Source organism: Cryptomeria japonica, chromosome 6 (genome assembly GCF_030272615.1).
Source record: "Cryptomeria japonica chromosome 6, Sugi_1.0, whole genome shotgun sequence".
NCBI lineage: Eukaryota > Viridiplantae > Streptophyta > Pinopsida > Cupressales > Cupressaceae > Cryptomeria > Cryptomeria japonica.
Genome location: NC_081410.1, coordinates 676,554,790 through 676,567,425, shown reverse-complemented (window position 1 = coordinate 676,567,425; position 12,636 = coordinate 676,554,790). Strand labels below are relative to the sequence as shown.

General features: G+C 37.4%; 1 protein-coding gene across 5 annotated transcripts in view; it reads right to left on the bottom strand.

Annotated features, from left to right (window-relative positions):
* The window catches only part of LOC131044306 (phosphatidylinositol:ceramide inositolphosphotransferase 1), a 90,467-nt gene extending 78,110 nt beyond the window's left edge, over nucleotides 1-12,357 (bottom strand). Inside the window, exons 1-2 of one of the 5 annotated variants that reach the window (XM_057977608.2) lie at nucleotides 11,936-12,323; nucleotides 11,604-11,749 (exon numbers count right to left, since the gene is read on the bottom strand). In XM_057977608.2, coding sequence (XP_057833591.2) covers nucleotides 11,604-11,636 — 33 coding nt within the window. In that variant the 5' untranslated portion in view covers nucleotides 11,637-11,749; nucleotides 11,936-12,323. Of the gene's footprint in view, nucleotides 1-11,603; nucleotides 11,750-11,935 lie in introns of those variants that run through there. The other 4 variants (XM_057977607.2, XM_057977609.2, XM_057977604.2 and 1 more) reach the window with 4 other exon arrangements.
* Nucleotides 12,358-12,636: the final 279 nt, after the last annotated feature.

The following is a 12,636-nucleotide window of genomic DNA, read 5'->3' as shown; positions in this document are numbered from 1 at the left end:
GCCGAGAGGTTCCCGTCGGGTAGTTGGGAGTTGGTGACGGTTGGCAACTTGGCCAACCATTGGGTCTATATATTGTTTGGTTGGAACCTCGGCAGGGAGATTATGTATGGACAATTCTGGACATCGGAATAAAGATATAACTTTCTGGTCTAATTATTATCATTTGTCATTTATGTTATGATGTACAATTGTTTTGTTCCATGAATGCTTGGTACATATAGGAACTACTGTGTTATCTGATTATTCACCAACTATACATTTAGGACTAAACAGAGCTTTAGAAGGAAATAGCTCGTGTACCAAATATGTTATAACAAAATATAATATCCCCAAAACTTAAGGATCAAACTGAAGCTAGTTCATGCATCTTCTTCGTCTTCTTCTTCTTTTGCTTCCATTTTTGTTGCTTGGAGATGACTCCCACAAACAAGTGATCAAAATTAGTCATTGCTTGTTGAGATGACATAACATGTGTGAACAACATAGATACCTAGTGGAAGATAAAGAAAATATTATTTGTTGAAAAATCCTCTTGCATAACATATTCATCAGTCAACTTACAAAAAAGAGGAGAATCACCCAACCATGTATACGAAGAACTTTTTTCAACATGTAGAGGGATTTCTTGGAAGAGAAGCCACAATAAATTGGTTTCATCCAGCTGAAAAAAAAACTCATACCACTCTTCCCAGTTATACTCCTTATCTAACCAAACAACTATTTCATGTTCATATTCTTCTTGCACATAGGAATGAATATAAGCACCATTGCCTTCATCAATTCCATAAATTTAGCTAAATCATTCTTTAAAGTAGCCATAAAAACTACAAATTGAATTTTTGTTATTTATGTTTTTTACAACATGCAAGCTTTCTATGATGGCTTGCAAGTTTTTTTATGACATGCAAATCTTCCACAACCACATGCAAGCCTTCTATTATAGCATGCAATCACATGTGAATCTTTTAAAACCTCATGCAAGTTTTTTGTTACAGTATGCAATCACATGCAAATCTTTTAAAACCTCATGCAAGCTTTTTGTTATAGTATGCAATCACAAGCAAATCTTCTACAAACACATCCAACCTCATGCATTACTACTTCCATCAAACTTAAGAAACTGCATGAATCTAGGGTTTCAAAAAATAATTTTTACAAGAAATCTCTTTTCCTACAATAGATCTGAAAAGAATAAATTTTGAAAAGCATATTTAAATATTTCTATGCACTTGCAAAAGAACAAAATAAAATATCCTCACTTGGACTACATGATATGATTTTTCTTCCAAAATCCATGCATCAAAAATTTCTAAAAAATCATAATTTCAAAGTCAACTTCATATCGCTATATCTCCCTTGAAACTAATTCAAATCTTTAATGTACCCACTTTTCAAAAAGCACTTGAAGTCTTCCCTCCAATGGATCCAAAATCACCCTTTTTGAAGACCAATATGAGGCACTCAACCCTTTGCAAGTAATTCAGCTGTAAATGGAAAAAATCAGAAACAGAAAAATTGTCCCCCCTTTTCCCTCAAAAGGGCTCTGATATCAGATGTAATAAACTTCCCTACAAAATACTATTCCAATACCAAAAATATGGAAAATATAAAATGCATACTATGTCAATTTTAATTTTCTCAAACTGAGTCATCTACCAAAATGAGGATCCCCCAAATCAACCTTTGGGAATTTGTACTCTTTCTTGTGATGTATCTTGGTTATGTCAACTTGTGCTAACATGATAGACATGCTAGAAATACATCAGGTCTAAACCAAACATGGCGAATACACATGAAAACATGAAGCATACACATGGATATATGCAAAAACGGAGCATACACGCGAATACACATATTGTTAGATTCTTTCTCATTGACTAGAATGATTCCTTGATTCATCTTTACCCTATAGGATAGCAAGATCATGCTCTAATACCATTTGTAATGTCCCCTTCCTAATTTGCCCTAGAATCACAATTGCAACAAATTAGGGTTAGGGTTAAATCTTACCAAGTAAAATATCTCTTTAAATAATGTGATTATGAATTTGAATCCTACAATATATATACTCGAACTTCCAATTATTAGGGTTAAACAATATCACATCCTACTCATATATTATCAATAATATTATACAAGCACATTAAGGTTTGGAGGAAGAGACGTGATGGATCCACCGGAAGACATTTATACACTAAGCCCCCAAGAGCGGAGTGAATGCCAGAGCCCTCTTGACCTTGGTGGGCAGTCAATAAGGACATCCACCGAGGTGGCCTACTTGGTTGCTTGTACCTGCTTTCCCCGTCAATGTCTCATCTCCCTAAAGACAAGTGCCATCTCACGGAGTTGGGCAAAAAGGTCGTAAGTGGGTTCCTTGGCTCTTCTACGTAAGTGCCCTCTGGTCTTAGGAGCCATTATGGTCAACTCTAGGACAGCTTACTTAGTCCTCTTAAACCCCTTTATCTTACACCCCAGGCCCTTCCTACAAGATGAGATTCAGACAATCAAGCATATCTTATATTCTATAGGAACATACGCATAAGCAATATCTATTATGCATAAGCAAAAAGTGATTGTAAAAAGGATAGTGTTGAGAAAGGCAGTCTGTTGTATTATGCCTGATCTGAAAATGAATTCACTTTGGTTTATATGCTGTTCAACCTCTATGAGTTTATCCTGGACCAAAGTGCTGTTATGCTGAATACTTCAATCTTCCTTGGCAAATGTATTTATTTACTGACTATGCTTGGAATGTCATTCTGCTTGAGAGATTCGATGATGATCCTCTTCCATTATTGCTTACTCTTTTTATACCTTCATATCTCATAGAGGGGAAACATCTCTTTGGAAAGAGATATCCATTCAAACGGGCCATGTCTCCTCGTCGCTGTCTTATTATTCAAATCAGATCTGCACTTCTGATTTTCATTAAAATGTTTATTTTCTATTCCCCAAGTTGATCTCCGATGGATGTATTCCTCAATGAAATCTTCTCCCCTTTATATCTTCCCAGGTGAGGGAGAGTCACACCTCTTCATCCTATCTTCCCTTTGCAAGGCTCACAACCTCTAATAATTATCACCCTTAGAAAGAGTTACAAATCTTCATCATTTCTACCCATTCCTTTCTACTTCCATTAAGCCCTCCTTGTTTCACATGCTCCCTTCTTTCTTCTTCCTCCCCCCATCCTCCTTTCAAATGATGTTCTCTTCTCCCTTTTATATCTCATGTTTGAGGGAGTCCCCTCACAAGTTTTCATTTCACACCTCTTGACCATTCATTAAACTTAATTATATTTTAATTTTATTCTTTTATTACTTAATTTTAATCTTACTTTTATTCTTATGTATTTTAATTTATTCTTATTATTTATAATTAAATCCTATTCAAAGAGGGGACATTACAGATCTCTATAGCATTAAAATAATATAATTGCATTAATGAATCCTAGGCCTCTTTGAGGGGGCATGTAATGCCCCCTACTAGGTTTAGACCTGTTTTAACCATAATTAATCTATCTCTATGCACTTGTGACTTAAACTAACTTGATTAAGAGACAAGTCTATCTTAACATGAATCTTCTCCTCATGCACCTTCACTCCATCAGCACTGATCACATGACCCAAATATAAGACCTCTCTAATCCAAACCCACATAATGCTAAGTACCTCCTCAACATGTCTGAGATGGTCTTCCCAAGTGCGACTGTAAATCAAAATGTTGTCAAAGAACACTAGAACCGACTTCCTCAACTACTTGTTGAAGATATGGTTCATACAAGACTGGAAGGTGGCCGGTGCATTGGTGAGGCCAAAAGGCATTACCAGGAACTCATAGTGCCCATAGTGACAACGGAAGGTAGTCTTGTGTACATCCTCTGCTCGTACACGTATCTGGTGGTAACCTGAACGAAGATCAATCTTAGAGAAGTAGATAGCTCCATGAAGCTCATCCAACAACTCATCAATGCGTGGAATAGGGTATATGTTCTTGATTGTCTTCTTGTTCAAAGCCCTGTAATCTATACACATCCGCAGAGTCCCATCCTTCTTCTTAACAAGCACTACAGAAGAAGCAAAGGGGCTAGAGCTCGAGCGAATGAAAGCCATGTCCAACAACTCGTGAATAGTCTTCTCAATCTCATCCTTGTAGGCTCTAGGATGACGACACGGAGTGGTAATCACTGGCTTAGCTCCATCCTCCATCTCTATCCCATGCTCAAACCCTCTATCTGGAGGTACACCAGGAGGTATGTCACCAAAGACTCTCCCATGACTGTCCATCACCGACTGAATATCAACATGAAATGCCCTGCTATCTTGAGGTGTAGGTGTTTTGAACTTCACAAAACAAAGTGTAGCCCAAATCACATCATTATGTCTAATAATAGTCTCCATCCTACGAGAAGACACCTCTTTAGGTCCACCGTCTGAAGCTGCCCTCAAGATAGTTTTCTTCCCTCCAGAAAGGAACTCTGACTACATACGATGGTGATCAATAATGTATCGCCCAATACCCTATAACCACTGCATGCCCAAAACCAAATTATAATCCTCCAACAGAAGCACATAAAAGTCATCTGTCAGAGTATAATCCTCCATCTGAATACTAAGTTGTGGAATCCGTTTAGTACAGCCCAAAACTACACCATCTGCAACCTTAACTCCAAACCCCCCCAACTCCTCAAACTATAACCCACGCCTATCAACTAGCTTCTGATCAATAAAATTGTGCGTGGCGCCTGTGTCTACCAAACTCATAACCCGCTGACCCCTAAGTGTACCTTTCAATCGAAAGGTGTGAAACCTGGGATAACTGGAGAGGGTAGCAATAGTCACTTTGGCTAATGCCAAAGGCTCAGGGGTGCCTATCTCCACCTGTGGTTGCTCCTGTTCAACCTCCTCTGTACAATCCTCAGTATCAGAGTCAGGTACCTCCTCATCTCCCAACTCAGATGTCACCTCAATCAAATGAACCTTGCCTTTGCCCATACAATGGTGCCCGAGCTCCCAAGGCTCTTTCCATGAGAAGCATAGTTTCCTCCTTCACAGATCATTCTGTGTCTCCTGGTCCATCCTGGGAGGTCTAGCTGTTTGTCCATCTCTAAACTGAGAGGTATTGGCCTTCTGAGGAGGTTGTGAATCCCTGAACGGCTTCTTATTTGTCTGATAAGAAGTAGGAGTGGTGTCCAATCTCAATGTCACATCTATGGCGTCCTTAAGAGTGGTCGGCTTGAAAGCATGTACCCATCCCTTAAGTCTGTCTTGTAGTCCCTCAATGAATAGCATCACACTGCGCCTCTGGGGCATATCAGGTACCATAACTGAAATACGCTAGAACTCATTAATATACGCCTCTGCATGCCCAGTCTGTCTCAGATGTGCTAACTCCCTGTAATAGAGCTCTGTGTCCTTACGGTCAAACCTAGAAATGAGGCGCTCAGTGAACTTTGCATAGGACTGGACCATGGCGTGGTCCTGGGTGACCAATCCGTGGTGCCACCAGTCATAGGCAACCCCATCTAAATGTACGACAGCAAACTGAATAGCATCACTCTCAGGCATGGGTCTCAATGATAGATATATATCCAGCTTGTGCACCCATGCTCGTGCACTCGTACCACAAGTCCCATCATATGTAGCCAATGTGATCTTCCCAATAGCTCTACTGAGGTCATAGTTCTGCCCCGGTCTCCTCTGAACCTGGCCGTATCTCTACGCTGTGCACAATATTGTGGAAAAGGAAAAACATCCCTAACCTCTGGGGGTAGGGCTCTCCACTCAGTTGTAGCCGCCCTGACTGAATCCTGAAAAATCCACCTCTGGTGGCTCTACCTGTATCGACTGCTCACCTGGTATAAACCGAGGAAGTAATGGTCTATCCCTAACTGGTGTATGATGTCTCTCACGCCTAGGGGAATGATGAGAGCTCCCAGCTAATGTATGAGATCCCTGACTATGTTGGCTTCCAGCCACAGATACTGATCTACTCTGTCTGCCTCTGTGTCTGTCCACTTCCAACCGCTCCAGGGTAACCTGTATCCTGTCTAAGGTCTGAACAATCCTGGGCTGGGTAGTGATGAGAGTCCTCATCATCTCTCTCTCTTGTCTGTCTTCCTCAGCCTGATTTACTCCGACACCCACTTGTTCATCTGCCATGATAGGTTCCTGTTCTCTTCCACTCTCATGCTCGTACTGAGCTCTTCTATGGGTATAGTATCTGTATAAGTCACTTCTTCCCAGATGCATAGAAGAAAATTAAAACTTAGCCCCACAGGCTGGCAGGCAAATAGCTCTGTTACCACTGAAATATCCCTGATGGATCCCTTCGCTGATCTGCTGTAGTTTTTTAATTATTTTAATTGAATTTCCTGTTTATTACTATAATCTTCTAGAAATAGACAGAAGTTGCAGAAGGTTGAATTCTTTTTATGTTTTGATATTTTTTCAGCAAGTAATAATTGAAGAACAAGTACATGAAAAGAGTACTGGAAATAAATGTTCATACACAGCCAAATCAGAATCGTACCAAGCAAATTTCTGATTATTTAAATCAAATAATTATCTAGATAGTGATTCCAAACAATTCTAGGAAGATTACAATAAGCAATGAGTCCAACCTGGATGAAGAGTGAATACTGTAATCAAGAAGGAGGCTATGGCAAACGCCCAAAGCTCTTACATAGCTCCACATGGGAAGGAAAACGGCTGTAAAGTACAGTCGTACGGCTATTAGGTGACGCCAAGCTGGAAACCCCAATCTCCACGCTGAACCCTAACTCTGTCCACTGAATCCTCTAGAAAAGATGTCGTACCAACTCTAAGGCACTGAAAACTGAATGCAAGAACCAAATAACCACTGTGCTGGGGGCTATGTCCCAGACAAGCAAGACCCTGGGGTTTTTGTCCCAGATGCCAAATCGCTCTCCAGAGCAAATTCTCCAAATCAAAGATGAAATGTGTAAAAGATGGATGATAATTAGGTTACCATCTCCTTATAACTCCTCCCCTCTAGCTCAAACCCTAAAAGTGTATGAAAAGTGCGCTTAGGCTTATAAAGTCTTATTTCTCATTTTTAGTCGCCAAGTATAGAGAAAACGCCACTTTTTTAATATAAAAGAATTTCGTTTATCAAAAGGGTCCCTGACAAATGGGAAACATTTAGAAAAGTTCAAGACCTTTCCAACAAGCTATAACACATGGGCATATGCATCTAGATGAAGCCAAAAACCCCTTATTACTCCAAAATGGCTATAAACATAGCCTTATTTAATTAATTAAACACTAACTTAGGAAATATTTAAATATATTAAAAATATAACCCTAATAGCTGCAAAAGGCTCAAATGACTCCAAAAGCCTGAAACGGAACCTGCCACCTGTCTATGACTGAAGTCGGAAATCATGGATCCACTGGCAATCTTATCCCTAAAATCTAGGGATGCTCCTAAAAACCAGGAAACATACCCAAATCTTCTGAAACTGAAACCAAGGAATAGTCTCATGGAAACCCAACCTTGGATACTGTCATAACCTCCTAAATAGTAGGAATAGCCTCCACAAATGTAGGAACTGCCTCCTAAAATTAAGGAACTGCTCCAAACTGGTCTACTATTGCCAGAGCACCAAATCCCAAACACTGAATATCCTCACTAAGTCTCTATCCACCACTGTCAGCCTACAAGACCCCATAATAAGCTGACTCGCATGTCTCTGCTAGACAGAGCTAAAGAGGGGACATGACAAATTTTTTTAAAAGCTCCTACACAATTGTGATAAAAACTTTAGGGTCCATGATATTCATGTATTATAAAGATCAATTGGCTTAGTGATGTCCCAGTTGCCCATTGACCTTTCTAAGTGTAGCTTATAGGAATAGTTTATCAGTTGGCAAATGTATAAAAAAATAAAATCAACCTATAAAAATATAAAAAAATATTTTACTATCCTATGTCATATACAAATATCTGAGCCTCTTTAGGTAATTTCGTTTATATCAATAACAACATCACAAAAACACGTGTTCCTGGTCATTCTAATGCATTACACATCTATATCCCAGACTGCTACACAGAAAGTAATAGTTGGTCCAAAGTCCAGCAGAAGAATAAAAGGAATTCAGTGACACCTGGGCATTTTAAACTGAGATGCAACATTCATGTGGCTCTATGATCTGGCTCTAATGACACACAGCCGCTTTACCACACCTACTTGCTCCAGTAGCTTCCTTCACTCTCTAAGGAAATAATTTTAAAAGAATCATGGCTGAAATGATAAAGAAAACCACATCCATCACAAAGAAATTGTCATCCAAATAAAATAAAAATGCGACAAACAAGTGTCAGTATGTGAACTGTTCACTGGCATTGATGGACATTTCTAACTCACATTTTTTGGCAGCCAGCTTATTAAGTCACATAGTAACTGATTGTCTATGTGATTTTTTATCTGATGAGTGTATGATAGGGAGCACCAGCTTTCAATTTTCAAGCTCCATAGCCTGCCTGAGACAAATTAGCATTCAAATAATGATGCCAAGCACGCAAAAATGCATGGCAATTTTATTTTTCTTGAGCAGAGAAAGACTATGAAGTACAAACTTTCACTGTTCTTTTTCACGAATTGCATCTAATGTCTTCAAAATAGTGTTAAGAAGGTTCTTAAAGAGGAATGGCAGTTTTTTATCTCTGTAAATGGACTTCTTCAACTCATTGGCTGTTGATGAGTTTTTTATGAACTGAATGCTTCAGATTCAAAATAATGATGGACCATTCCCCCCTTTTTACTATACAGACCTTCAATCAGGTTTTCATAGCTTCCTCATTCTTGATCTTGCTAAAGCTTTTCTCACTGACCATTGGATGCCAGGATTTAGATTTTATTTTCCCGTTTATGGTTCCGAGCATAATATTTTAAAGGCTTTATTTTTTTTTTTCAGGACCATTTCTACTGTTAAAAAGTTTTGGGCATTTTATTTTAATATTTCCCCTTTTCCAGAAGCTATATGGTTGGGCGCAACTTTGAGGCTTTGCTCCTGACAAGCTTCTAGATGTGGTCTGGCCCTGGATCTGAAAATATATTATGGTGCAAAGCTTGCTGGAGATTTCTATAGCAGAACCCTATATATTTCCTTTTAATTATGTGGCAGAACCATGCCTTTTGAAGTAAAGCGGCTTAGCTATATAATAATATATTGATCCCTTAACTAGGCAGAGCTTAAAAAAATTTAATGAAGTTCTACCTTGAAAAAAATAATTATAATTTTTCTCAAGCTAGTGTTATTCTTTGGAAATTTTGCTAAATGGCTTGGCTACTGTTGACTTAACAAAGCTTGCATTTTAGTCAAAAAATTGTTTATTATGAACCTAGCCCATGTGAAATTCTGCGTGAGGTAATCCTTAGCAAAATTTTGCCTGCACTAGGGCCATTACAAGTGCATCCCCACAGACTGCTGATAAACAATACATCAAACTCTAAACTTTCTGGAGCCTGTTCTGGTACTGGATGAAGTTACCTCATTAAAATTGCAATGGTCATTGAATGTCAAAAGATTCTTTCCCCTCCATTGAATTTAAAAAATTACTAAGGCATGCCTTAGTTAAATTAAAATTTTGTATGGTCTAAAGCCTATATATAACAAAGCTTCCAGAATTTTGACTGTTAGAAAAGCTTGTCAGCTAAAAATTTCGCCAACTGACAGATTGTTTTGATTGAAATAACCCGTGTGTCATTATATGTTAGGGCTACCATGAAATGTTGTCAGTAAAAACCCCCACCCATTGTCATCTACTAAATACAATGTTGATCATTGATGAGAAAACAGGTCTTTGAAGAGAAGGTCTAGGGATGAACCCTTATGCTTTAAAATTTTAGAACGCGTCTTTCAAAAAAATTTATTGCAATGGAGAAAATTGTCAATCAAAACATTTTGCCAATGATTGTATACATTCTAAAAGCTAAAAAACAAGAAAACCAAATCACTCAAAAAGAAAGTACAAAGGATTTGACAGAAAAGAGGATGACACAAATGGAGAGCAATATAACTGAAATGCATACAAATTTAATAAATTCTGAAGGAATGAAAATAAACAATGCATAGCTTTTCTGCAGTTTTTATAGATATAATATATAATCCATAAATTTTACATTAATCCATTGTGATTATTGGAAATAGAAGACCCTACCAGTTTGAAAGTTTCCAAATATTGCACAAAAATAATAACAGCAGCAGCAACTGATTAATTTGTTATGACAGATTTTATTACAATATGACAAAAATCCTTCACTCGAATTGTTAAATCCTTTTCCACCAGTGATCACTAAACTGGCTCAAATTTGAAATTTCCAAACACGTAAAGGTGCCAATTCATTCTATAGAGCTTGGAGTGCATGCACACCATCCCTACAATATTTTTGACAGGAAGTCTGAGAAATGGTATTTAAGCATGCATTTGGTCCATCAATATTGACACTGGACACCTAAGGCTGCCTAAAACTTATTAATCCTTCAGCATTTCTAACTCCTTTCTTTTGACATGTCATGTTGTGTGATAACTATTGCACTACACTTCAGAGAAAGATGTCTAATGTTAGTTCCAATTTTTTGAGCTTTTTAAATTACAGACATGGCTCCTTGAATCAAAATAAGCTCTCTGTAAATGCTTCTCCTAAACCAGAGTTTTCACCGTCCAACAGACCACAGCTAGTGGAAGGCTAATCAACACTTTATTTTCAGAAAGGCAATTTTTGAATAATGACTGACAATGCTGTAATTTTTCTGCTAGGAAAAAGCACACAACTATTTGCAATCAGAACCTAGTTCTTCTAAATCTTCAATAAAGCGAATCAAGAAAAAAGCTTGGGGGATTCATTTTAAACTAAACCAGTTGAAGCACTCTTTTAAACATATCGACATGATTGATAGGTTTAACAGACCACTTTTGCCTAGAGGATATTAAAAGCATATCTCATCCCTTCAAAGAATACACGTTCTCTATGGTATTTTTGTTTTTTGACCCTTATTTTCACAATTGAAATCTCAAAACATGTAGTCAACCACTTTAAGGCAATATTTTAATTTTCAATGAAAAGAATCTCTTCTTAAGGAACTCGAAAAGTTGCAGTCACAAAAATGTAGAACCAATTTCACAGGTGAATTGTAAATACTTGAAAAGGACCAGCCAAAGGAAGAAAAAAAACCTTAAGCATGGATGTCAGAATAGGGATGAAAAGATAAAAGTTAAAGGTTTTTTTTATGTCACTCCAAGCCAGATTCCAATCTGGATTGTGAGACCCCCTCAACGAAGCCTACCCGGGGGCTTTTTTCCCTTTACCTTATATATAATATGTTACCTCGGAAGTACACCCAACCTTGTCAATCAGTCTGACAGGGGATAACGTAATCATAGAATTTCCCTATTAAACCTAATTCTTGAACTTTCTATACACTTCTACTAAGTACGCAAATCAACCCTGATTTCACTCCTGAATTCTCAAAAATTTATACCCTAAAGTGCTAAAAAGTAAACTAACTCAATCTTCAAACCCTTCTAAATTGCATTAAATACAGTTACGTGCAAAAATTAGTGAGGACAGTATCACTTACAGCCTCCGTGTCCCTTCTCTTCTTGAACTTCATGGCTAATTACTCGAATGCAAAAAACACTTCAACTGTAAAACAAACTTCAGCGCATACCAAACGTGCAAAAAAATATCCTTACGATTGCCACTCTGGACTCCCGGCGCTACACCCTAAATAATAAAAAAAATCCTCACTCTTCATCATAATTGTTGTATTCCAAGCCGAAAGCACAAAAAAAATTTAAAAAAATAAAACCAAAAAAGTCTTCAGGTTACAGAAACGTCAATTCGACCTATCAATTTGACGAAACTACAAAATTACGAAATAACAAAACTAAAAGTATGGATAAAACTTACGAATCGTAACCCGAACTTCACCGATAAACTCCGGGCAAAACCCTAAGAATTTGCAGCTTTTCGCCGGCAGAATTTACCGTCAAATTGCTGATTTCTAGAGATCGAACAAACTCGCTCTGATAGCCAGATAATAAAACGAAAATTGTTTGAAAAATAAAATCGCAGGGGACATGATATTATTTTATTAACAGCGGAATCTGTACAATATTGACGTCGCGTGTGGGAAGCTCGCGCAACAGAACACACTATGCAATTTGAATTTTAAGAGCAGCTGAAAAGTAAATTTGATTGAGACGAAATTATTTTAATTACGTCCACAAATCGAACAGTTTATGTGACGAGAAATTGATTGCATGGCTGCTTCAAGCACGCCGCATGTTTAGGAGAATGTATTTAACTTTAAAAAACCAGCATATGTTGATTGTTCTAGAAGTCAGTTTTTTGCTTTTTCAGTAAATTATTTTATTTATTTAATTTAAATATTCAAACTTACAATAATATGATATTGAAATTTAAAAAATAAATGTTGATATTATTTAAAAACAGTAAATTCATCTGATTTGTATCTGGATTTAAATTACATGCATTTACATTATTGTTTTTAAATGTGCTATTTAATTAGTCAATGCATGATATTGTTGTAATATAGAATGAAGCCATCTTGTACTTATTTTTATATTTATAATCTGTTTTTTCAAATA